The sequence below is a fragment of the Microplitis demolitor genome, chromosome 10 (assembly GCF_026212275.2).
Source record: "Microplitis demolitor isolate Queensland-Clemson2020A chromosome 10, iyMicDemo2.1a, whole genome shotgun sequence".
NCBI classification, from domain to species: Eukaryota; Metazoa; Arthropoda; class Insecta; order Hymenoptera; family Braconidae; genus Microplitis; species Microplitis demolitor.
Genome location: NC_068554.1, coordinates 685,292 through 711,807, shown reverse-complemented (window position 1 = coordinate 711,807; position 26,516 = coordinate 685,292). Strand labels below are relative to the sequence as shown.

The 26,516-nt window shown below is 32.8% G+C and overlaps 8 protein-coding genes across 11 annotated transcripts; 5 read left to right on the top strand and 3 right to left on the bottom strand.

Annotated features, from left to right (window-relative positions):
• Positions 1-71: 71 nt before the first annotated feature.
• Positions 72-2,717, top strand: LOC103571705 (ATP synthase lipid-binding protein, mitochondrial). Of its 3 annotated transcripts, none has more exons than XM_008549955.2 (5): positions 72-155; positions 680-769; positions 917-1,018; positions 1,215-1,320; positions 1,768-2,717. In XM_008549955.2, exons 2-5 carry the CDS (start codon positions 725-727, stop codon positions 1,929-1,931), a joined length of 417 nt encoding a protein of 138 aa, XP_008548177.1. In that variant the 5' UTR covers positions 72-155; positions 680-724; the 3' UTR covers positions 1,932-2,717. The 3 variants fall into 3 exon arrangements, with proteins under 3 accessions (XP_008548177.1, XP_008548176.1, XP_053598398.1); XM_008549954.2 differs by having other exon boundaries at positions 96-182; XM_053742423.1 differs by lacking the exon at positions 72-155 and adding an exon at positions 405-535.
• Positions 2,718-3,542: 825 nt separating this feature from the next.
• On the bottom strand, positions 3,543-5,333 carry LOC103571703 (transcriptional adapter 3-B). The gene is made up of 2 exons (XM_008549952.2): positions 5,104-5,333; positions 3,543-5,002 (listed from the first exon to the last, which is right to left on the bottom strand). The coding sequence occupies exon 2, from the start codon at positions 4,972-4,974 to the stop codon at positions 3,598-3,600; it is 1,377 nt and encodes a 458-aa protein (XP_008548174.1). The 5' UTR covers positions 4,975-5,002; positions 5,104-5,333; the 3' UTR covers positions 3,543-3,597.
• Positions 5,334-5,404: 71 nt separating this feature from the next.
• LOC103571701 (probable mitochondrial glutathione transporter SLC25A40) lies at positions 5,405-7,846 on the bottom strand. 2 transcript variants are annotated; one of them, XM_008549951.2, is made up of 8 exons: positions 7,770-7,846; positions 7,305-7,392; positions 6,986-7,181; positions 6,752-6,915; positions 6,391-6,688; positions 6,120-6,316; positions 5,966-6,047; positions 5,405-5,722 (listed from the first exon to the last, which is right to left on the bottom strand). In XM_008549951.2, exons 3-8 carry the CDS (start codon positions 7,098-7,100, stop codon positions 5,493-5,495), a joined length of 1,086 nt encoding a protein of 361 aa, XP_008548173.1. In that variant the 5' UTR covers positions 7,101-7,181; positions 7,305-7,392; positions 7,770-7,846; the 3' UTR covers positions 5,405-5,492. The 2 variants fall into 2 exon arrangements, with proteins under 2 accessions (XP_008548173.1, XP_053598150.1); XM_053742175.1 differs by lacking the exons at positions 7,305-7,392; positions 7,770-7,846 and having other exon boundaries at positions 6,986-7,291.
• Positions 7,847-7,989: 143 nt separating this feature from the next.
• LOC103571700 (nuclear speckle splicing regulatory protein 1) lies at positions 7,990-9,508 on the top strand. Its single transcript, XM_008549950.2, has 2 exons — positions 7,990-8,128; positions 8,212-9,508. Exons 1-2 carry the CDS (start codon positions 8,109-8,111, stop codon positions 9,356-9,358), a joined length of 1,167 nt encoding a protein of 388 aa, XP_008548172.1. The 5' UTR covers positions 7,990-8,108; the 3' UTR covers positions 9,359-9,508.
• Positions 9,509-10,030: 522 nt separating this feature from the next.
• LOC103571699 (carboxypeptidase D) lies at positions 10,031-17,706 on the top strand. The gene is made up of 11 exons (XM_008549949.3): positions 10,031-10,761; positions 10,833-11,056; positions 11,126-11,281; positions 11,389-11,564; positions 11,998-12,145; positions 12,217-12,311; positions 13,334-13,839; positions 13,916-14,386; positions 14,471-16,910; positions 16,982-17,155; positions 17,233-17,706. The coding sequence occupies exons 1-11, from the start codon at positions 10,297-10,299 to the stop codon at positions 17,373-17,375; spliced, it is 4,998 nt and encodes a 1,665-aa protein (XP_008548171.1). The 5' UTR covers positions 10,031-10,296; the 3' UTR covers positions 17,376-17,706.
• Positions 17,707-18,289: 583 nt separating this feature from the next.
• On the top strand, positions 18,290-19,364 carry LOC103571697 (uncharacterized). The gene is made up of 2 exons (XM_008549947.3): positions 18,290-18,567; positions 18,643-19,364. Exons 1-2 carry the CDS (start codon positions 18,421-18,423, stop codon positions 19,258-19,260), a joined length of 765 nt encoding a protein of 254 aa, XP_008548169.1. The 5' UTR covers positions 18,290-18,420; the 3' UTR covers positions 19,261-19,364.
• Positions 19,365-19,423: 59 nt separating this feature from the next.
• Positions 19,424-25,884, top strand: LOC103571698 (chaoptin). Its single transcript, XM_008549948.2, has 12 exons — positions 19,424-19,868; positions 19,932-20,220; positions 20,300-20,470; positions 20,547-21,022; positions 21,085-21,304; positions 21,481-22,016; positions 22,400-22,790; positions 22,863-23,407; positions 23,474-23,953; positions 24,010-24,249; positions 24,311-24,546; positions 24,689-25,884. Exons 1-12 carry the CDS (start codon positions 19,866-19,868, stop codon positions 24,978-24,980), a joined length of 3,879 nt encoding a protein of 1,292 aa, XP_008548170.1. The 5' UTR covers positions 19,424-19,865; the 3' UTR covers positions 24,981-25,884.
• On the bottom strand, positions 25,061-25,879 carry LOC128668764 (uncharacterized). The gene is made up of 2 exons (XM_053742399.1): positions 25,403-25,879; positions 25,061-25,279 (listed from the first exon to the last, which is right to left on the bottom strand). The coding sequence occupies exons 1-2, from the start codon at positions 25,877-25,879 to the stop codon at positions 25,061-25,063; spliced, it is 696 nt and encodes a 231-aa protein (XP_053598374.1).
• Positions 25,885-26,516: the final 632 nt, after the last annotated feature.

Here is a 26,516-nt window from a genome sequence, read left to right as displayed (position 1 = left end):
TAAGTGGTGAATAAAAGTCTCAGCGGAAATCCTCGTATTCCGTTGGCTAGAGCACTCTGATAGGTCCTAGGGAACCTCACTATCAATTCTCGTCTTCACCAATTCAACATTCCAAAAGCCGGGTCCTCTTTCCTGTTCCTCGACACTGCTCTTTGGTAAGTCACCGCCTGTTGTACTGGCAAGTGAGTAATAAAAATTATGTTTTAATTTATAAAATATATATTGTCAGTGAATTTATAAGTATTTAATTAATATCAGTACGTGTCGTGATAATTTAATTAATTAAGTTCCCATAAATGATGATAATTATTATTTCAAATAAATTTATCAATCTATTTAGTGGAAAAATTAAATCTAGATTTAAACGGAAATGAATCTTTGGTTCGGCCATTTTATGGTGTGCCGACAACTCGCATGGACTTACGTATTCACTTGAAAAATTTTATCACTAATTTTTTTTTTATATAAATCATTGATAAATATATTTAGTAATTAACATATAACTTATTATTAATATTTACTTGTAATTATTCACGTGAGTTATTAATTTACGTTACGTAACCGCTGACTGATCATTTATCCGAAATATTAAAAAAGAAATTGATAACTTGTAACGCGGCAACTGAGATAAATTTATAAATCCCGGTTGTAAAAAATATAAATTGTTTTATTGTTTTAGGCATTTGAATCAACAAGACATAAAACTAAAACAAACAACGTCAAAATGTTCGCCTGCACTCGATTCATTGCCCCAGTTGCCAGATCGGCTGTAAGTAGTTTTTAAATCTTCTTTTTTTTTTTTAGTCAAAGTGCCCGATAGTGGCCTAGTGTAACGCGGTTACATAATCCCTTGTGTCGACGCACGAAAAAAAATATATATCATGTATAAAATTTTTTGAAATTTGAATTATTTCAGTTAGTCGCCAGTAGCAAAAGTTACGTACGTCCACTCAGCAGTGGAGTAATCAGCCAAAGTCAATCCTTGCAGGAAACCCAGAGGCAAACTCCAGCTTGTTTGGTGAGTATCTGCGAGTACTTGAAAATTAACCAATTGCATAATGAGGCTCATGTTATATAACCAGTCTTTGGTTAGTTTTATTGATTTTAATATTAATCAATTAAACTTAACTTATTTTTGCATTTGCGCATCATCAGTGCACCGGCAATCATTCAACAATTGATGATTAATTAGCAAATAAATAATTTTGTTTCAGTCGCCAGTGATCCGCAGCTTCCAGACCTCCGCGGTAAGCCGTGACATCGATTCAGCTGCCAAATTCGTTGGCGCTGGTGCTGCTACCATTGGAGTAGCTGGATCTGGTAAATAAAATATAATATAATAGCTTGGAAAACCACCTAAAAATTTCCCTATTAAAACAATACACCGTCTCTTATGCAACAATTACATAATCCTGATTTTATTTTCGTTCACATGACAATTACTGGTGATATCTTGCAGGGATTGGAATTGGGCTAGTATTTGGATCATTGATAATTGGTTACACACGAAATCCTACCCTTAAACAACAAGTTTTTGCATATGCAATCCTTGGTTTCGCTTTATCCGAAGCAATGGGTCTATTTTGTCTGATGATTGCTTTCCTTTTACTGTTTGCATTCTAACCATTCACTCTCTACTACACTCCAGTCCATCAGTTAATCCTTCATCAGTTTATCCTTCAATCAGTTAAATCCTCAATCAATTAATTCATATCTTCATTAATTTATTATTATTACAGACATTTAATGAATAAAATAAAATTTCAGGTGCCGGAATTGGATCAGTATTCGGTTCATTGATTATCGGGTACGCAAGAAATCCATCACTTAAACAGCAGCTCTTCTCATATGCCATCTTGGGATTCGCCTTGTCCGAAGCCATGGGTCTTTTCTGTCTTATGATGGCTTTCTTGCTCTTGTTCGCCTTCTAAGCCGTTAATCCTCCATACGAATTACCGATAGTTTTAGTGCGTCACTGCCAAGGCAGCGTCATCTTGCTTGCAAATAGTTTGACGACGACTGTCTATGGTTCCAAGGGAGTCCATGAAATTATTAAAGCCGATGACTCTTGGTAGTACTGGTTGGAGCGCGACGGTGCAACAATTCATTAATGATAATAATAATAATTATGATAATAATAATAACATCATCAATTTATAATAAATAAACATAATAAATAAATAAAATAAACACGGGGCTACTGATTTATTTTATTGATAACAGCTCAATAAAATAGTTGCGAGCCGTTGCGAATCCATCCAGTGGCTCGTAATCATTTCATGGCCTACCGACTCATGTAGCATAACTCACATTGTTATAAAGTTATTAAATTTCAGTGTACTAATATTTAAAGAAAATATGATAATTAATTAAACGATTAGAAGTTTATTGTTTAAAAAAAAATATCGTAATTGTCGACGTTTGTATAATTTTGCATACACTACATGCAGCACGTGCGCGCCCCATATAATCAATTACTTTAATAATTAATAAAAAATTATAAATATTATTATTATTATTATTATTTCATTGCGTCGTACGGTTTTAATGTTAATTACTATTAATTATTATTTTTAAATAAAGCTCATTTGTTAACTTTAAACGATTCATCATTGTTAAACCGTCGCGTACGCACCTTTTTGCGGTAACTCTGAGAGGAATATGTACAGTAAAATCGAAAAAAATTAAATAAACATCCAGTCGTACGAAAAAAATAATATATATTTATATTAATTACTATTATTAATAATTATAAGTAATTTTAACGACAGTCCTCACCTGATATCCGCTCATCTTTTTAAATAAAATTTAAATAGCAGCCTGCAGTCCTTACAAGACTGAAGATCATTAATTATTTTATTGATGAGTTTTGAAGTCTTGTTGCTGATTGATAATTAAAAATGTTGTAATTACAGTTAAAAAAGAAATTTGGTGGAAATAGTGAGCGATAAAATAACAATTTCGCCTTACAGGTCCCAAGATGTAGAAAAAAAAATTTTTTTGTCAAACGATTCATTTCTTATCAAAAAGTACAAATTTGAATTTTGAATTTTTTATATGCGCTTAGGTTCACAGCAGACACCGGGAGTCTTAAAAGCATAAAAAAATTTTCTCGAATTTGGAATTTCTTCTACGCCCTGCGACTCCCGGTTCCAACTCCAGCAGCCGTAAAAGCGCGTAAAAAAAATTCAAAATTCAAATTTGTATTCTTGTTTCCAAATAAAAAAATCTATCGTGGCAAAAAAATATGTCTTCATGGTACTTACACGTGATATATTAAATTAGAAATCTTATAAAAAAAAATTGAAGCCATAAAACTCCAATAACTTGAGATTTTTCCAATACTAGTAAATTTAATTTATTTTAATAAAAGTTACGGTTTCAAAAATTTTTTTTTTACTCGAGTTTCCATAAATTTTTATTAAATAAAAATCTAGACCATAAACAGCAGAGACAAATTAATTTCTCTAAAAAAAAAAAAAACTCGTTAATATAAATAAATCAGGGTTTTATTCAAATAATTAATCAAATAAATACTTAAATACAATTGTCTGATTTTATTAAATCAATTAATTATTTAATACACAATTAAATTCGCTAGGTGGTGACATTACTACTGACAGGTTCTCCGATATTATTAGACGGCAAGACATTGAGCTGCTGGAGAAGACCTTCGCGTTCCCTGAGACTTGCCCATGCCTTGTCCTGTTCTTTTTTAGTCAAAGGCACTTTCCGTTGTTTGGACGTTATCAGCTTATTGTAATGCTCAACAACTTCACTATCGATAGCGCTTATTTTTCGTTTGAGTGCTTGTCGTTTGCTCTCCTCCTGGGCGAGACTCAGCAGCCGCTTCAACTGGACCACGTTGTGACTAGATAATGTCAAAAGATCTTGCTGGCAGCGTTTTATCTCAGCAAGTATTTCATCGTCCTCTTGGTTCTTTCTGTGCGAGTCTGGCTCGAGGATGCCCTGTTCCACCAGCTCCTTGTGCATGCGCATCTCGAGGTTCATTGAATTTTGAATGGTGAGGTCGCGTAGCACTGGCGGATCACCATCTCTGAATACTTTACTATCACTATTATTTGGAACGTAGACGTTTTCTTCCATCAATGCTGATACCAGTCGTTGGGTCAGAGGTCCAGCGATACCAGTTGTCTTTTTATCAACCTTGGACATCAATGCAGACACATCCGTACGATTTTTTTTCTTATCACGATTAAGATTTCCCGCTTCTTCTTCTTGGAGCAAATCATTGTGTGCCCACGTGTAGCTGTAGTGTCTCCCCAGAGCAGGAATTTTTTTAAACTCACCAAGATCCGAGTGGGTCGCTATCAGTTCCTCCAATAATTTGATATCATCTGGCATTATATCAGCACAGTAAGGATCAACAGACGCCCAAAATTTATTAGTAGTGTCATTTTTCGGCAGTAATAATTTTGGTACGTCAGTTTTTGAACCTTCAACTCGGACAATTTCATGAGGATTTGGTACGATTTGATTCGCGGAATTACCAGCAGCCAGCGCTTTGGCTTTCAACAATTTTGTTGACAAAGGCGACTGTCCCTTGAAATATGTGTCCTTTATTCGTGACTTTTCATCCCGTAATTTTTTTTCAAACGACAAACCTTTGCCGCTCTTTGATCGTTTATCGCGCCGTTCTTCAGCGGATGTCAAACACGTTATCTCTTCCTGAAGAAGACGACTTCTTACCACCACTGATGACAGCAGAGTCTCCAACTCGAGTTGCAGGGTGTCCAAGTCCTCCATTCCAACGCTGTCTTCATTTGTTCGTTGAAGAATACTCGTGTAACGCGGTAGTAATTTACTATTCTCCGATACTTTTATCACTGACAGCGCAAATGACATTTCCACGCTATCAGAACTAGTGTCTGCTGTTTGTACTGGTGCCTGTGATTTGTTATCACGAATTTTTACAGGTGTCTTTTTAACATTTAGTTTACCTTTCCCCGACATGATTCACTTGACAGTTTTTATTTTTTTTCTAAAAATATAATCAAGTCATCAATCAGCCAATAAATCAATTAATTAATTAATTAACTAAATTCTAATTAATAATCATTGTCTATTTATTTATAAAATTACAATTAAAACAGATGTATCACTTGATTTAAGGTTATGACGTCTGCATTTCTTGTTTCAATCAGCGAAATTTCAAAATTTATTCCCCCAATAAAATTCAAATATATTTTATTAATTTAATTAAATTATCTAATTATTAAATTAACTATTTTACACAAATTATTATTTGTTTATAATGATTTTATTGGAGGGTGATTTTAACGAGCAAAAACCAATTTATCTGACAGCTCACGACCCGCCATTTTGAATTAAAAAATTTAGCGGGAAAATTTAAATTATTGAAAATTAATCTCAGTGATTTAATTAATAGAATATGAAATATTTATTATATTATTTATACATAAAGTCATTAGCCTAAAATATACTCTACATATTTTTATTTATTATTATTTTCATAAATTTATATTATTTCGTTTGAGCTCCTCTTCGTAAGCTAAAGCGCGGTTGTATTGTGAAAAGAAACGTTTTCCATGTTCAAAGCTAGCAATCATTATGGCACAAGCTGGTGCTACTTTGATAATTCGTGGTGTCAGTCCAGTAAAAAGACCCTGGATTCCATTTTGCCGATAAATTCTTTTAACAATATTCGTAAAGCTGCTGTTATTATTACTTCCTGGTTTTTCTAAACAATAAATAAATAAATAATCAATGATACTGACATTAGCAGACATACCTGACATTTTTTTTATTTACAAGCAAATAAAATAATTTCCGAAGAAGGTAAAAGACCTAGTACCCAATCATTCCTTGTATTTTTATATCCATATTCAGTAAACATAAATATAAAAATACATACTGGGTCTCTTACCTTCTGCAAAAAATTATTTTAAACAATGATTTGTCTACAAATTACTCAGATAATTACCAGTATAAATTCTTTTTTCTCCCATTTCAATTTGTTGGTGAGTCTTAACGACATCAAAAGGAATCGTCAAAAATGCTGCGATCTGTTTACATAAAAATACTTATTTAAAATAATTAATTTTGTAATTATTTATCGTAGTAAACTTTTCACTTACGGAACCAGCCAACGCGCCAGCCATAAAATTAAAGGAAAATGTATGTTGTGCAGGTGGGATAATTTTTTTAATAGCTTCATAATTACACCAGTAAATGGCACTAAATGGTACGTCACGACATAAAGTCGAACTCAAACCCATCCATAGTCCTGATACTCCGCCGTATTTGACAACTGTTTTTAATCCTTCTCCGATTTCTGACAATAAATTACCATATATTTACTGCGTACTTTTCAAGTGATTATAAAAAATGAAAGAAAAAATAAATTACCTCTATAACTTAATTTCTGAGATTGCATCTTAGTCCTGATGAGTTCCAACGGACTAACCAACGTCGCAGCCCAAATTCTAGCTGTGCCTCCCGCCAGGATCGGTATCCAAAAAGGCTGTTCTTTATTCACAGCATCTTTATTATACTTTCTATTATAATAATCCTTTAGGTTCAGTCGTAACTGCTCGTAAGATACAAAATATACAACAGTCGCAGGTACAGCGAGGACTAGAGTCGGACTCAGTCCACTCCACAGTGAAAAAAAACCTTCTCGTTTTGAAATCTTAACCAGCGCGTCCTTTAAAGTTAATAATAAATTAAATAATAAATAATAAGAATTATAAATAATAAATTAGCTTACAATCGTGCCAGTAAATTTTCCATTTTCTCTCATCCATGCTGGTAACTTTCCATTACAAGGACACAGATGATCCATCAACCCATTGCAGTACACAAAACATTTATTTGACAACATGGCTTTTTGTTGAGCTTGCAACCGTGTTTTGACGACATCCAGTGGTGTAACTAAATTATTTAAATAATTAAATTAATTATTCATTAAATAAATAAATAAATAAATAAATAAATAAATTACCAAATACTGAAGTAACAAGTGCACCAGTACATGATGCAACCATTTGTTGATAAGGTTTTATACGATATTTAGGATCATCACAATCCACTTCCGTTGTTTTTATACCAGCACTCATAATTTAGTTTATTTAAATATTTAACTACTAAACAAATTTAATTTTTAATATTTCACCGGATTGAGTAATAAATATCACGAGCTAAAAAAACAAATGTCATTTAAAAAATTCATGTTATTATTATTATTTAATGTATTATTTTTTAGTATCAAGGAGGTTAACCACAGTATGAATGGTAATATACAATAACAGTTTAATACATACCGTAAAATAAAAAAAAAACGATGGCGATGGAAGAGGATAATTCCGTGCATGTGATTCAAGATGACTGACAGTTGAGATGATTTATTATCTAGATGTGCACAAGTAATGAGTGTAAATGCAGCAGAAAATTGTGAATTTTTTTAAATTTAAAATGAATGAATAAATTGTAAGAAGTAAAAATTAAAAATGCATATTTTGATAGTTAAATCCGCGCGCGCTTTTTAAATTTCATTATTATAAATTATCAATTGATTTAATTTAAATTTGTAAATTGTCTGCTACATTACTCATGCATAAGTAAATATTAATAAAGTGATAAATTTATTTTTTTAATTATTACGGGACTAAAAATAACCATATGATTTATTAAATCTTTAAAATTTTTAAATTCTTATAATTATTTTGTTGAATTTAAAGAAAGATAATTTTTTAAAATTTATCTGAAAGTTTTGATGATGAAATTACCTGGCTATTGATAGAAGCAGAAGAGAGATGTTTTGATTTCGATAGAGTAAATTTTTTGAAGGTTAATGAGCCGTTTTTAATTAGTATTGAATTTTATTGACAGACTGCAGCACATATTGGAATTAATATCGAATTTTTTATTCAAACTTTCCCGCGGATTTTTTCAAACGCGCGCACGGCACCTCGCGGTTTATTTTTAAAATCTCGTGTTTATAACCTCGTAGAATTTATTATTGTTATCAAAGTTGTTTTTTTAAAGAGCAGGATAATTAAATGAATTAAAATAATAATAATAAACTTAATTACAGTACGATAATATAAATATTTGTTTTTATTGAAATGGATAAAAGTAATAAGCAGTAAGTAAAAATATTTATGTTTTATAATTTTATTCTATTTATAATTAAATGATAATGTTTTTTTTTTTTAATTAATTAACTAGATATGGCCTTATCGTGCCGAAGAAAGCGCAATTGTCAGCACCTAAAGTTGGAAATGTTTTTGGAGATGACGATGACTCTGACAAAGAAGATGGTGGAGTTGATTGGGTGAAAAAAACATTAAAAGCTGAAGGTGAAAAAAATCGTGTGAAAAAACAGACTAAATTGAACATGCAGAAGGCACTTGATGATGATCCGACTATTTATCAGTACGATGAAATTTATGATGACATGGAACGAGCTAAGGAAGAGAAAGTCGTTAATGTTAAGAAGGAAGCCAAGAAGCCAAAGTATATTCACAATATATTGAAGGCTGCTGAACGTAGAAAGCGGGAACAGGAACACAGGATCGAGAGGATGGTCCAGAAGGAACGCGAAGCTGAAGGTGAAATGTTTGCTGATAAAGAGAGTTTCGTTACTTCGGGATATCGCGCAAAGTTGGAGGAGTTTAGGAAGATGGAAGAGGAAGAAGAAAAGATGGACAGACTGGAGTCGATTGGTGACGTTACTAAGCAGCAGGACATGTCAGGATTTTATCGTCATCTTTATTCTCAGACTGTTGATAAAAAAGATAAGCATGAAGATGAACCTAAAGATGAATCGGAGTGTCAGGAAGAGGCTGGCAAAGCTGAGTCAAATATTGATCAGGATGAAGATCTTGCAGTTGACTCGGACTCTTCTAGAGAATACCAACCAATGGAGTCGGACTCTGATCATGAAAAAGCTATTGATGCTAAAATAAATACTAAAATAGCTTCGGCTTCACGCAAACGTCAGTACAGAGCCAGAAATATCAAAGACTCGGACGAAGAGTCTGATGAAGATGATGATGATGATGATAAGGAAAGTGTGCAGAAGGCTGAAGAGAAAGTTGAATCCCAAGCTGAGCCTCCAGCTGGAAAAACTCAGAATGTTAAGATTGAAAAAACTGATAATGGGACAGTCGAAGATAAAAAACCAGATGATAAATCGGAAGATGTTAAAACTGGATTGTCTAAAGACAAAGTCGCTGAGGAAGAGAAAATAATTAAAGTTCCTGAGGAAGAAAAACCCAAAGTGTCTATTTGGGAAAAGAGGACCGTGGGAGAGGTCTACGAGGCAGCTGTACAGCGATATTACGCACGGAAAGCGCTTCGGATGTCTAGTTAATTAAATAAATTATAAGTACTGTAAATAATAATTAGTAATTAGTAATTAGTATCTATATTCTTTTAATACTTCAAGTGTTTTATTTTTTTGACAGCTACTTAAACTAATAGATGTCACAGTAACGAATAAAAATAAAAATTTCAACATTTATTTTATTTTTTATGATTTTAAATTCAAAATTAATTTTCTTTATTTGTCAAGAAATGACTTAATACTTAATTACTATAATTTTAGATTAATTATTATAAATGGTATATATTTAAATTATTATTTTATATAAAAATTAATTTTGATGATACTAAAAGTAATAAACAACTTTTATATTTTAAAAATACAAACTATATCAATAATAAAAAAAATTAGAGACCTCTGATTTCCAGGGTCACGATTAAAAGAAATTTTTAAAAATCTGTTCCTCTAAATGCAGCAAATATTTAAATTACTAAATGGCGGGTTTAATTTTTTTAAAATAAAAAATTCAATTTTTTAAATTAACGTCAATTTAAATAAATAAAATTTATTGATTAATTAAAAAATGGTTGTCGCTACATGATTAAATACTTTCTAATCATAAGAAAAAATCATTAGTTATATTTTCTCCAGAAGAGGCGCTGGTTCCGTGATCGTCCATTCCAATAGATGATACATATATATATAAATATGTACTTAGACAAGTGTAGACGTCATATCCAGCTCTGATACATGTATATACAATTCCACACACACAATCTCCAGCTACATGTGTAGAGCAGTTGACGTTGATCGTTGACGTTAGTTTACGTCCATTGTGTCTGCACTTACAATATCACCGACTATCAAAATCCATATACTAAATTTAAGTGATGTTTTATTAAATCGATTTTCACTTCATTTATTACTCAGCAGTAAACTCGACTGCTGATCAGTTTCAAAGGAAGTGCCAACGGAATTAATTTAAAATGCTGTCATACAATATTTTTTTAATATCAAACGTCTTGGTGGCATTTGCCAGCGGGTTTGTACTAGGACCAGGACCAGGTACTTTGTTTACGAATAAACCAATCGAGGACTTCATCAAGCCGCACTACAGCCACTACGAGGAGGTAAAAGAATTGTTCAGTCAACTGGAGAACCAGTATCCAAATCTAGCCAAGGTCCATTCGATAGGAAAGTCAACAGAGAATCGCGATCTGTTGGTGCTGGAGATTTCGGAGAACGTCAGACAACGGGACATTGGTGAGCCGATGGTTAAATATGTCGCGAACATGCATGGTGATGAATCTGTCGGACGACAGCTCATGATTTACCTGGCCCAGTACCTGCTGGCGAATTACAATCGCGACGAGAGAGTCACCAGACTGGTCAACACCACGGACATCTTCCTGATGCCCTCCTTGAATCCAGATGGTTTTGAAAAGTCTAAGGTACGTGGGTTTTAAATGATTTTTCAATTTTTATTGCTACTAGTCGATTAAAAAAAATTATTTGCCAACAGGAAGGACTTTGCGATTCGCTGAATGATTACACTGGACGAGAAAACGCTAAACATATTGATCTCAATCGTGATTTTCCTGATCAGTTTCAACGTATTCCTGATTTCGCTGTACCAAGACAGAGTGAAACTGTCGCTATGATGATGTGGATCGCTAACCAGCCTTTTGTTCTCTCGGGTAACTTCCATGGAGGTGCTGTCGTTGCTAGTTATCCATATGACTCTGGGTAGCATTTATTTTTATGTCAAGTTGTTCATTATTATGAATTTTAATTAATCAAAATATATGTTTTTAGTACATCTCGTGCATGCTGCATCGAAAGCAAATCACCAGATGACAACCTATTCAAATATCTTGCGCACATTTACGCCGACAATCACCCGGTGATGCGTAATGGAAATGCCTGCCTACCGGAGCAATTCCCCGGTGGAGTCACCAATGGAGCTAAATGGTAATAAAATTTGTTTGTTTATTTTTTTTAATTAATTTCAAATGAAATTATTTAATGGAGTTGGATTTGTAAGCAATTAGATAAATAAAATTGATATTTTTTAATAGGTATGAAGTCGTGGGTGGCATGCAAGATTTTAATTACGCTCGATCAAATGCATTTGAGATAACATTTGAATTGAGCTGCTGTAAATATCCATCGGCTTCTTATATGCCTGAGCACTGGCAGTTGAATAAAGAATCTCTTATTAAATATTTAGAGCAAGCACATATTGGGATTAAAGGTATTCTATAAATATTTGTCACTTTTTATATTTAAATTCAATATATATATATTTTCTTAAAACTACTGTTATAAATATAAAATAATCTAGCAAACATTTTTTTAAAAATCTCATTTATTTATTTTTCAAATAAAATATGAAAATAAAAATTATCCAGACGTTAGCAGGCAATTAGAAATTTTCTGATTTTGTTTGATAACATTTTTGATACAAATAAATTAAAGAAATACAAAAATTAAAAGTATGCACATGCAGAAAATTTAAAAAACTACAGGAGCAATTTTTTCAAATATTTTTTTTTTTTATAATTTATTGTTTAAAAATAAAAACAAAAATTATTAGACATCTTTTCAAGATTCTATTTTTGTACATAAGAATTCAAAAACTCGCTGGTTATTTTTGAGAAAAATAATAATAATAATTATAAATTTAGGTTTGGTGGTTGATCCAAATGGTTATCCAATAGGAGACGCACAAATTCATATTGATGGGAATAGTCACAATATAACAACAACAAACCGCGGTGAATATTGGAGATTACTGCTTCCGGGTAATTATGTCGTGCGTGCCAGCGCTTGGGGGTAAGTAAAATAAAAATTTAAAAAAATAAAAATCAAGACTTAGTTATTTATTAATTTTTTTTCAAACTCAGATACTTGCCTAGTGATCCAGTTCAGGTGATAGTAAAAAAAGATGAACCGACAATGTTAAACTTTACATTAAATCCAGTATCTCCTAACGAACAAGGTAAAAATGTGGATTATCCGCAACTGATACCTATAGCGCGACAATATTCACCGCTTGAAAGACTAATCGATGGTTACATGGGCACCCTGGAATACGATTACTAACCAATTGTCTACCTTTTTAACCCACCATTATATTATTATTTATTTTTATTATTTTTTACAGCTCTCAAAAATTAGCGATCGCTCGGAATCAACGGAATATTTTTTCCACTCTTATATATTTACTTATATCGAACAATTTTAAAAGACTTATATTCCAGTTACTTAATTTTAAATTACAAATAATCATTTACATAAACAAGGTATGGAGAAAAATCCCTAGTCTGGATATTTTATCACATTTATTTACAAGATAAAAATATATTTAGGAGACCTAAAAATTAGAATTAAAATTTTTTTAAAATAACATTAGAGACATATCTACACCATGACATAAAGATCTGATTATTAAATATCTGACGTTTCAAAGACTTTTTTTAAAACTATTATTTTACTCAATTGACATTTCCATTAATAAGATCCTTAAAAAAAATTGTAAGTGTATGATAAATTTATGTAATCCCATTGAAAATAATAATTATTTTTCATTTACAAAGTTTATCAATTGCAGTGCAATTTATATATAAAAAACCAACAATTTAAAATGTAAAAAAAAGAAATGAATGTTAAATGTAATAAATTATCATGAATATTTTTCATGTCTCTTATAATATAAATAAGATATAATTAAATGTATAAACAATCGGTGTCAAGTGAACGAACAAAAAAATGAACAAAAAAATAAAGTATTCTATTTGCTCTTATTGGTAAATGATTTTATTCATTTTAGAATTTAATCACTTAGCCTTCATCCCTCAATTCCTATTTATTTAATTATTATTATTATCATTATTATATTTTATTTATTATTTTCTCCATGCCTTGTTTGTTTTATCTTTTCCACCCGTAATTAATTATTTTAATTTTAATTTATTTTTTATTTGTTATTTGTTATTTTTACTTTTACTTTCATTAAAATAGCGCAAGCCTCAGAAAAAGTAGAACAAGTTGTTCGAGCTCGTGATAAATATGGATTTTATCGTGATATCCCATTAGTCCATCACAATTACACAGCAATGGAATATTTTCTAAAAGAATTAAACGGGTCTTATCCAAGCATTGCGCGTCTCTACAGCGTTGGTAAATCTGTCCAAGGACGGGAGTTGTACGTAATGGAGATAACGAGTAATCCGGGGAAACACGATCCCAATAAGCCAGAGGTCAAGTACATTGCAAATATGCACGGAAATGAAGTCGTTGGTCGGGAAATGTTGTTGTTATTACTCGAGTATCTTTGCGAGAACTACGGCACTGATGAACGTGTGACTAAAATTGTTGATAACGTCAGATTACACGTGATGCCGAGCATGAATCCCGATGGATATGCTATTTCAAAGCTCGGAGACGTTGACGGAATCACTGGCCGACAAAATGCGCATAATGTTGATTTGAATAGAAATTTTCCTGATCAGTATGGAACCACTGAGGTGGATATTTGATTACTTTACCCAACTTTAGTATCAAACTTCGTCTTTTAATTTTTTTTCTTTTTATTATTTTTAGTTTAACAAAAATCCTGAGCCAGAGACAAAGGCGGTCATGGACTGGATAGCAAGTATTCCATTTGTTTTATCAGCAAACATTCACGGCGGTGCGCTTGTAGCAAATTATCCGTACGATGACGGGCCAGATCAAAGCAAAACTGAACCGAGTCTGAGTCCCGATGACGCGGTATTCAAAGCTCTGGCGTTGGCGTATTCGAATGCCCACCCGCGGATGCATCTCGGGCAGCCGTGCCCGCCTCCACCTGGTAAAAGGTGGATGGCTTCTCTCTTGAACGAGAGATTTCCTGACGGCATCACCAATGGAGCTGCTTGGTACTCCGTTTCCGGTGGCATGCAAGACTACAATTACCTTCACAGCAATGCCTTTGAAATAACTTTGGAAATTGGCTGCACCAAGTATCCTAAAGCCGAAGAGTTGCCAACTTTCTGGCTGGAAAATCGTGAACCTCTTTTAGCTTTTGTGGAGATGGTGGGTAGCAAATAATATAATTATCTTAATTAATTAATTTAATAATTATTATATTATATTTATTATTTTCTTTTATTGCTTCAGTCCCGCAAAGGTATTCATGGAATAGTAAGTTCTTCTATTGGAACTCCAATAGCTCACGCAAAAATATCAATCGAAGGAATAAAACATGATATTTATACAGCCAAAGATGGCGATTACTGGCGGCTATTGGTCCCTGGTACTTATACAGTGACAGCAAGTGCACCAGGATATGAGTCATTAACCGAAACAGTAAAAGTACCATCGAGTCGTAAGTCACGTCAGCAAGAAATCCGACAAGATTTTACTTTGATGCGTGATGACAATGACCACTGGTCTTCTGCTTACGACTTCCGCCAGCTGATAAATTTAAAGCCCATATACTTGACTAATTTTAAACTGAACGAGATTTTGAGCGAGTTTGAGAATCAGCATTCAGATGTTGCTGAATTCAAAGCCGGAGAATCCCTTGACAGTATGGCGATACATTCGCTGAAGATAACGCGAAATCTGGGCGCGCCTGAGGAAAAGAAAATTCATATAGCATTAGTCGGCGGTTTATTCGCATCTCAGCCTGTGGGTCGTGAAATTTTCCGTCGGCTTGCTCATCATCTGATTACTGGCGACCGGATCGGAGACCCTCCGATTGTCAAACTCCTTGACAATGCCGTCATTCACATTATTCCTGGCGTTGATCCAGGATTTGAAAGCCTCCCAGACAATTGCAATCCCATAGTCAACAATGAGGTTGGCCAGAAGTTGTTGGAGAACAACAGCAACGAATCAGATCTTGTGACATCTGCGTTCAAAAGAATGCTGAGCACTGAGGATTACGACATTATTGTAAACATATTTGGGGGAAATTTAGGTGTCAGTTACACAGAAGATTTGAATGTCTACAAACGTTTGGCTGAGAAATATGAAAATTCCATGCACAAAGAAAAGTGTGATCTAGATAATGTTGACTCAAATGCTGTAGGTGATTTTATACAAAAGCAATATCATATTCCAGTGGTATCATTATCATTATCATGCTGCAAGTATCCATCGGCTGATAAAATTCCAACAATTTGGCGCGACAATTTATTGCCGCTAAAAGAATTACTTTTTGATTTAACTACTGGTGTACGAGTTGAAGTTACCGATTCCGCTGGTCAGCCATTAAGACAAGCCAAGGTCACTATTGGCAATGAAGTTTATGGTGTCACTAAAAATATGGCGTACTTTATAAAAACAATGCTACCTAATATATATTCGCTGACTATTTCCTGTGACAAGTATGAGAGTAAATCAGTAAGCGTTGAAGTTAAAGAACACGAAATGTCTGATGTTAAAGTACAATTGGAATTGTCAAAAGTAATTTCCGGTTTAGTGGAGTCTATTGATCTCAATGAGAGTAAAAAAATTATAAATAATACAGTAAACTGGATACTGGATGATTTGAATGGACGTTTTCCTTCAGTTTCTCGACTACACACTGTCGGACATACTGCTCAGGGTACTGTGGTAATGTCACTGGAGATCGGAGCCCAAAGTACCATGACCAAGTTGTCCGGTAAGCCTGCGATAGTATTTTCAGCGGGTGTTGGAAACGGCGCTTCAGTAACTCCTGAAATTCTTACCAATCTCGCGACATACTTGGTCACTAATTACAAAAAAAACGAGTTCGTTACTGACGTACTTGAACGTTTTACAATTCACATTGCCCCCAATTTGTATCCAGACCACCAAAATAATCTCACATGTTCAACAAAGCCGTCGCGGATTGAGTTCCCGCTTGAAGAGACACTTACTCCAGATGCGCAGATGATTGTCGATTGGTTTAAAAAAATCCAGGCACTTGTGGCAATTAATTTGAACACCGGGTCTTGGCATATAGAGATTCCGTTCGGTGATAAGCGCGGAGAGAAACGCGAGTACAAGACCAATGACGAAGAAATATTCCAGTACCTCGCAAGCTCGTACATTCAACATCTGCCAACTCTGTCCTTGCTTGATCAGAAGTGCGGTGATGAAATTCACACAGAAACAAAAGGTATCGCACACGGCGCCACTGCCGTGGTCGGCGGGCGCCCGAATTCGCTGATGGATTATATTTATTTAAAGACCAGTACCCTGATGATGGACATCTACGTCACCTGTTGCAGCAGTGACCAGCCGACCAATACCTGGGTCGATCATAAAAACAGTCTATTCAAGATAATATACGCGATTGAGAAAGGAGTCGCTGGTTACGTCGTCTCGGAGACTAACGAGCCCATTGAAAACGCTGTCATCTCTTATGATGACTCTGTTCATAAAGTTGTTTCCGGTGAAACTGGATCTTGGTGGTTGCTATTACCCGCAGGAAGTCATAATATTACTGTCGAAGCTCCAGGATATATTTCAGACACCAAAACATTATCAACACCCGAATTAAATAAATTTACGCGGGTCTTATTCAAGTTGTCGAGAAATAATCAAGTTTGGGGACTCCCGAGAATTGTTTTTATCAGCATCGTTGGTAAGTGTAATTTAATTAATCAATTATTTAATTATGTATTACTTTTAAATAATTAAATACTTTTTTTTCAGCGCTCATTTGCATGGGATTGGTTGTCATTGGAATTGTTTGCTACATGTACTGTCAATCAGTAAAAGAATCAGAGAAAAATGACCGACGTGCTTATGCATTTAGTTTACTCAGAGATGGCACGAGTTTCTTCGACGATGATGAAAAAGAAGTTGAATTATTTAATAGATCTAAAGGTTTGTTAGTTTATTTATACCGCAGATTATTTTTTTAATTAATCAGATCTATTTTATTTAATATTTAATTATTTCAGATGAAATAGAGCAGAAGCAGAGTTTGAACCGCCCGTATTACGACGATGATCAAGAATCGGAGTCAGATGAAGCCAGTGATTTAGAATTTATCAAACCTGAAGGGGATTGGGACGACAAAGTACCGATAATGTCCAAAAAATAATTGTTATATTAATACAAATATATAAATCATGATCCGCCCTCTAATCACTACCAATCATATCATCGACTTTATATTTTTATTTAAAAATATTTATACGTAATTTTTATTTTATATATAAAAAATATATTTATATAAAATATTTATAAAACTTTTAAAGTAATCACTGAATTAATTAAATAAACCGGTGATTTTTTTCATTTAATAAATGCTGCTTCCATAAAACGTGATAAATTAAATACTTTAAGTACATCACAACATGTAAATACGTAAACTTGTCAATTTAAAATATATGTATAAATTATTTTACAATTAATAATATTAATTTCGAGATTAATTACAATTTATTGAATATAAAAACTGTACTTAATAATACTGTACTTTTTATAGAGAAAAGTATTTAAAAAATGTCATTTTTTATACGTAATTATTTTGGTGACTGTTAATTATTTAAAAATAAATGTAAAATAATTTTTTAATTCAATAAAATATATTAATAAATGAATTGTGTGTTTCTTTAATTAATTAATAGCATTAATTAAATAATTTAAAATTCTGATTGAAGCGTGAAACAAAAAAAAAATTTGTCACCTTTTTCCGGGTCAGTATTCTTTGTTCTCATATTTATAAATTATACATATATGTGAATATATATGTGAATACATATATGAGTGATAATGTTTATACAGATGATTGAAATATTGATGACGAAACTAGTGGGACTCCCTGGCTGTGTTATCAATTGTCTCGCGTGGGAATAACTATGAGGATAAAATTGTCAATAAAAAGTATGTGATTGATAATAAATTTTGAACTTTCTATTAATGGAGTCAGGATTCCCCGATTAATAAAAACTGAAAATTTATTAGTTGCAATAAGACTTTGTTTTTTATTGCCGAGTATAAAAGAGGCTTGAATTGTCTTGTAGAGCATCAGTATCGTCAAGCTAAGAAGCAAAGACACTTCAATACTAATAACAATAATAATAATAATTATTATTTTTGAGTTTAAATAATCAATACATTAAAGTTTGAGTATAAAAATAAAAATGAAGTTCGTACTAATTGGATTGTTAGTGGCATTACTTTACGTTGAGGCTCAATCATTTGTTTCAAGACCAGGAACTGGAGTTCCTAGACCGCCTATAAATTATCCGATACCGCCATTCAACCCTGGACCTCCCAGATGGCCATCTGTAAGTCTTTTAATGTAAAATTTATATTTTATTTGAATGCATTTATTTAATTAAAATAAATTACTTTGTTTAAAGGGCTACAGATTTCGTCGCTCACCTCAAGGAGAAGTGAGCGCATCAGTGATCAAACCTGAACATGGACGGCCGCAAATGAACATGGACTATAACCAGAATATTTTTTCTGATGATAATTCGAAACTCAGTGCCCATGGAGGAGTTTCTTCCCCTGATTTCAAACATTTTACTCCCAATGCAGGAGTTAATTACGAGTGGAATCCTAACAAGGACACATATTTGAGAGCGCAAACTGAATTCCAAAAATCACCTACCGGCCGGATGGAGCCCAGCTTTGGAGCCCAATTCGGAATGAGATTCCGTCGCTCTCCCCAAGGATCAGTGGACGCGTCACTGAGCAAATCTGAACATGGACAGCCGCAAATGAACTTGGACTACAACCAGAATATTTTTTCTGATGATAATTCGAAACTCAGTACCCATGGAGGAGTTTCTTCCTCCGATTTCAGTCATTTCACTCCCAATGCAGGAGTTAATTATGAGTGGAATCCTAACAAGGACACATATCTGAGAGCGCAAACTGAATTCCAAAAATCACCTACCGGTCGGATGGAGCCTAGCTTTGGAGCCCAATTCGGCATGAGATGGCGACGCGAAATTGAAGGCCAAGAAGAATAATTTATTTTATATTAAACCAATAATGAATATTATTTATATTTTGTATCAATGAATTACTCAAATAAAATACTAAAATTTCATAATAAATAATCTAATTGTCTGCATTCGCGTGTTTAAATTATCGAACCTCTTCCACAAAATGCTAATCCAGTTTCTTTTACAACCCTCTGAATTGTTTTTATTACTCTTCATCGTAAGAGCAAATAAAAATAATAATAAAAATAAATAAAACATTGATTCAATAGACTTTAGCCTTGAGCAATTTAAAAATTGTGTCGCAGAGATAATTTTAAAAAAATACGTCAGTCAAAACGATAAAAGCTCGGCTACATTGTGCTCTCTCGCAATCCAATGCTAATGAAATATTCGTGAGTGCTGGGTTTTAATGGAGTATATGTATTTGCAAGGCTTATAATCGCGTAAAGAGAAGCACCAAAACTGCCAGATAGCTCAAGAAGCCCCTTCATTATTATCAACGTTGGTCAGTAGTCACGCGTTGCACCTGGAAGAAAGTGCCCACTTTTGTCCTCATCGTCAAACTCAAATTTAACATCATTTCGAATTTAATTGTCGGCTAAATCTGTTCAGTTTTTTTAAAATTTGTTATGGTAATTAACTGACTCATCAGTTGGTTTTATGTTGATTAAAATAAATAATAAAATAAATTTCAGAACTTGTTTGTGTTCTTTAAAATGGGATACATTATGATGATCATAACACTGGTGCTGATGTTTTGGGCATCGATGGTAAGAATGCATGAGCTGCCTGTCCAATATCCCCCGTGTTTTTTCAACCCTCTGTGCACCTGCTCGAAAGCAGTCCCTGATCTGGGGATCGTTAATTGCGAAAACGTCCCCATGTCGCGGATTCCCGAACCTATTAACTCGTCAAAAGTATTTATACTTCAGCTTGGCAATAATGGGTTGCGACAGCTCCAGCCTCAATTCCTCATGAATACGGGTAAGTGTGTCATCGTTTTATTTATTAATAATGTAAGCATATATTGATCGGGTGTTTATTTATCTGTTTTATATTCTAGGCCTTTATAATTTACAAATCCGATATAATCCGCTGGCTGATATACCAGACGAAGCCTTTCTAGGGCTTGAAAGATCATTATGGGAACTTGAATTACCATACAATCAATTAGTTCAAGTACCCAGTAAATCGTTTCGCCATTTACAGAAACTTAAAATTCTCGACCTGACTGGTTAATAAATAAATTCATTAATTTTTATGCTTTATTGCTGTTATTATTTTTTCGTTATCATTGTTGCTACTTTTAGGTAACCAGATATCGACGATAGCGGCTGATAATTGGCGAGGTCTTGAAAATTCTTTGCACACATTGCGTCTTGGTAAAAATCACATTGACAAATTGCCCGCTGATGCTTTTTCGGGACTTAGTTATCTCGAAATTCTTGACTTGCGGGAGAACAGTCTCAAGGAAATAGACTCCTCGGTCTTCCGGGATGGAATGGCCCATTTGGCCCAGCTGTACTTGAACGGGAACCAGTTGACTATAATACCTTACAGTCAATTGTCGACGTTAAAGCACATGAAAGTACTGGATCTCAGCTACAATCGTATTGCACGTGTGATACAACCGCAAATGGAAGCCGAAATTCGCGGGGTACAAATTTCTCTTGATACACTTCGTCTTGATTACAATCAAATAGAAGTTCTGCCTCCGGGATCATTTCAACATTTTTTCCGAGTTAATAAAACTTATATGAGTGGAAACCCTTTGATGGAAATTGAGGTGAGGAATTTTATTTGGCTAAAAATTTACATCATCATTGATCTTAATGGTAATTTTTTTAGGATGGCGCATTCAGAGATTCTAAAATAAAGGAGCTTTATTTTACGGATTGTGAATTGAAAGAAGTTGACTCATCTTCATTACGCGGACTTGAATCATCGTTAGAACTTTTAGATTTATCAGGAAATAATATTACAGAATTGCAGCAGAATATATTTCAAGAATTTGATTTTTTAAGGACATTAATATTTAAGGACAACAAAATAACAACTTTTTCACCAGGTTTACTATCAAAAATTTATTTATTTTTATTATTAATAATTATTGTAAATAAATAGACGGAATGAGCCTAGCGGTAAAATAAAAATTCAAATATTTAAATACCGCTTTTTATTTACAAGGCAAATTAATTATATGCCAAGGGCATAGGATTTAAAATTAATGAATTTTATTTTCAGTCGAAGTATTCACTGGCTTCCAGTACTCGCTGTACAATTTAGATCTGAGTGGTCGACTGAATGCAGCCATATCTCTTCAAGATTTACGACAAATGCGTAATCTCCGTTTTCTCGCTCTGTCAAAATTGTCACAAGACTCATTATCGGCGAATGACTTTCTCGAATTTGGTATTGATGTTAAAGAATTGCGTATTACACGCAGTAATCTCAACAGCATTAAAAGTCACGCGTTCACCCACGTTAGAGGAATAAAATATTTAGATTTTTCGGAAAATTCTATTTCTTCAATTGACGATGAAGCATTTTCCGAAGTGGGACATTCTCTGCTGACACTTAAATTTGCTCATGGGTTGTCCAGTTCTATAAGCGAATTGCCTAGTAAACCATTCAAATCCTTGACAAACTTGCAGTATCTCGATCTAAGCAATAACAAAATTCGTTCAATGCCCGATACTTCATTTCATTTTTTGAAACGGATAAGGAGAATTGAACTGCAAGATAATGAAATAACTGAAATTCGTAAAGGAACTTTTCAAGTAAGTTTCTAATAATTTTTTTTTATTATAAATATTTATTTAATAGACAACTAAATTATTTTATAGTGCCAACAAACCCAAATATTAAAGCAAAATATTATATTAACTCTAATAAATATTACTTAGACACAAAAAAATATAATCATTTAGAATAAATATATATATATATATATATATATATTTTTTTTTTTTTTTCGAGGTTAATAAATATATATTTAAACCTAATGATTATTAATTTAAAAAATTATGGTGCTAGGCAGCATCATAAGTTTCTTATGATTCGTTTGGTTGGTGGATTACAAAATATTTCGTTAAAACATTTCCCTAAAATTTAGTTGTCAGAAGAAAATTTAATTCTTAGTGTATTTTAATTTAAATTGTAGGGGGACATACACTCGACACTAGAAGAAGTTGATTTTGCATTCAATCATATTACAAATTTACAAACTCATACATTTGTCGATTTATCATTGATGACATTTTTGAATTTGCAAGACAATAATATTGATAAAATAGAACGACGTGCATTTATGAATATGAATCGTCTCAAGTATGTAAATTTGCGCGGTAACAAAATTAAAAGTATTGTAGACGAGGCGTTTCAAAACTTGCCAGATCTTGAATTTTTGGATTTAGCTTACAATAAAATGAATGAATTTGATTTTGCGTGGTTTGATCAAGTAGGAACTCTCGCTTCTTTCAAAGTTAACGCAAGTCATAATTCAATAAGTAAATTGGAAATAAATACCTCGAGTTTCACACCAGCTACCAGTAGTAAGTTTTAATTATAATTATGATTCTATCTGGGAAAAAAAAAAAAACAGCAATGATTATTTATATTCATAGTGTATTTCAATATGGGAGGGACATTGCAATCAAATATCCGCGTGTTGGATCTAAGTCACAACAACATCACAGAAATAATGAAGTATTATTTCCGTCCAGTGGAATACGCATTGACACATTTGTATTTATCTCACAATGAAATAGTAAATATGTCGCAAGCGGTGTTTGGAAACTTGCCGCATCTCCAGTGGCTCGATTTGCGTCACAATGATCTTATTGATATAGATTTTGATTGCTTCCGCAACACTAAAAATATCCAAGTCCTATTGCTGTCTCACAATAACATCGTGGAAATTCCTTCGGAAACTCTACGAAACTTAAAAAAATTACGAATATTAGATCTGTCATTCAACAGACTCCGTATTTTGCCAGATAATTTTTTCAATGATGCGAATATTGAGAGTCTTGATCTTTCTAACAATCAATTTATGCGACTGCCAACTAAACCAATTGCTGGTGTAGCAGCAGCTTCTATTTCGATTCTTGATCTTTCATGGAATTATTTATCAAGCATCAATATCGCTGATTCAATGAACAAATTCCGTGTAAGTTATCTATATTACATCTATTTAATTAATATATTTAATTAATTACCATTAATACCATTTCAGAGCCTTACGTATTTAGATTTGTCTTACAACAGACTAGTCCGTCTAGATGATGCTGTTTTCACGGAACTTCATCACCTAACGTACCTGGATCTTAGCAATAATAAACAACTGATTCTCGAGAACCACGGGCGAACTTTTTTCGGTCTAGATGACTCACTACTGACTCTCGGTCTCAGTAACATCTCGCTTCTGACTATCCCCGAACTTCCCTTCCGTCATCTACGGACTCTCTACATGTCAAATAATGAACTCGCATCAATTCCAGCTGAACTGGCATCAAACCTGTCCTCCCTTCATCATCTTGATCTGAGTCACAATGACCTAACAGTTGTCCCTCTTATCACCCACACACTTTTCGAACTAAAATCATTCAATCTCGCATACAATCCCATCACAACGGTATCTAACACCAGTTTCTTAGGTCCTGCTGACAGTCTCATCGAACTGGATATTCGTCATCTTCCGTTATCAACTTTTGAGGTAAAGAAAAATAATTAATATCATTAAGTAAAATAAATTAAATTGAATTTATTCAGGCAGGAGCATTTTGCAAAGCCTCTAAACTTCAAACTCTTCATATCACTGCTTACACAACAATTAAAAATTTCAATATTCCCAATCTTCTTGAGCACAACCACGGGCTAAAAAATTTACACGTCGATGTACACAACGAGACAACTTTGGAGAAAGAAATGAAAGGAAGATTTCCCGTTAAATTGTCAAATTTTACTTTTACTGGGCGAAATTTGAAAACCATTGACACTGATATTTTACAAGTATATTAATTAGTGATTAATATTTTTAAATTTCATAATTAATATATTATTTTAAAATTAGGGAATGCGAAGTCCGCATCTTCATTTTGGTCTCTACAATACCTCTGTCAGTAAAGTACCAAGGAAATTATTTGAAAATGCACGCACAGTACGCAATATAACTGTTGATCTACATGACAATGATCTTAAGACACTTGAAAATCCATCAAACGGTTACAGACCCGGAGCGACGGATAAAAAATTTTTAATGCGATTACGAATGCAAGGAAGCGCCGTTACTTGTGACTGTGAAATAGGGTATATTAATATAATATTAATATTTGATAATTTTTTAATTTTGCCACAGTAAAAAATTAAAAAAAATCAAAGTATTTCAAACTGATGATAAATTTTTTAAAACTAAATCGTGTTAATTAATAATTAAATAATAATATTACAGGTGGATTGAAGGCTGGCAAAGAAAACACAGACAGTATCAGGAAGACAGATGTAATACTTACCCGCTTCATCAGTACGACTTTGAACGTGACGAAGAAAATGAATACAGCTGCTGGGACAACGGTTGGGATGACGATTTACGCGAGAGTTTCTGTGCTAATAAAAATAACATGTCAGTAATACAAGCTCTCAAGGCAGATATCGAGTGCGGCTGGTCAGCGGCTCCTTCTTATCAAGCACCAAAATTACTTGTACTAATTATCTTAATTATTGCGGCTAGAAATCTAAACTGAAGATGAAAAATTTCGAGTATATTTGATAATTACGATAAAAGTAATTGTGTATAGAAAAAAAGAGCGATTGTCAAATAATTTTAATTGCTGTACGGGTCAATTGTACAGCAGGAAACAATACGTAAGATCATTTGCAATATTGGCAGCCAAATAAGTCCCACTATAAATGTGAGACTCAGATAAACAAATGCGAGCTGCAGTCCCAAGAGCATTATTTTAATAGCCATCTCTTGGCGGTCTTTTGTTTTTTTTATGTCCAGTGTTTTGTCCAAAATAAAACGCAAGATGAATAAAAGTATCTAAAATAAATTTTTTAAATTAATAGTCTATTATTATTTTATGCGGGAGATTTATCAATTTTTTTTTATAACTGATAAATCGTTGGAAGTTAAGTAGTTTAGGAAATAAATAAGTGGACGAACCAGCGTCATTGGGATAACATTCACGATAAAATAAAATAGCGCCAGTAGTGATTTAGCCATAGCTTGACCCATTATTTTCATGAGCGCTGAAAAAGTATATTCCTCTGAAGAAGATATTCCTAAAACATTTTCTTGATAGTCGATTAAATAATTTCGTAGTTTTTCGAATAGATTGTCTTGGTTTTCTTTGAATAATTTATCATCTTCATCAGCACTTTGATTATTAATTTTACACAAAGACGTGGTTTCAGTATAAGAATATAAATTATTGCATGGATCAAGATTTGAAATACTGTACAGATTTTTACATTTCCATTCGGTATTACTAATTTTGTTATTATTATTTATATTTAATAACAAATTGGTATCAAATGGTTTCGAATTTTCGTTCCAATCCCCAGATTTACGGTTGTCAAATTCATTTAATTTTAAATCACAATTTGTTTTTATTAATTTATCTGTATATTTACCCATCATTTCAATGTCTTCAAGTTTTTTCAAATGATTCTACAAATATTAATCAACGTAATTAATTATTACAATTCATTACTTATAATAAATACGTACTGAAATAGCTTCATCAAGTTCTTTATCAGACATATTTACTGTTTCCATAATTACGACCGATGATTTTGACAAACTTTAATAATAAATATAAATTACGATATTTATTAACTTCTTGATTAATTTACTTGATATCAAAAAAATAAATGAATGTTATCTTTATCAAACTTCACGTTTATAAATAAAATATTAAGAAATGAATTCAAATAAAAAGAATAATTTTAAATATTTGAATAATTAAATTATTCGTTTATTTTTAAAATTAAATTATATGTTTATGTATAAATTTTTTATGGCTGAAATAAAGGCTGGCTAATAAAAAAATAAAATATGTGATTATAATTAACAATTTTCTCAGAAAAGAATAAAATTTGATGTTATTTGTACTCGTTCACTAAAAATATAACACATTGAGAAGATTTTATAAAAAAATTGAATTACTTGGTGATTTTTTTTTACAATAATGCTATCATAAGTATTATTATTTAATAATAATGATAATAATGTGATGAGTCAAAAAAATTAATTTCGATTGTTCGAATCTCGCGCA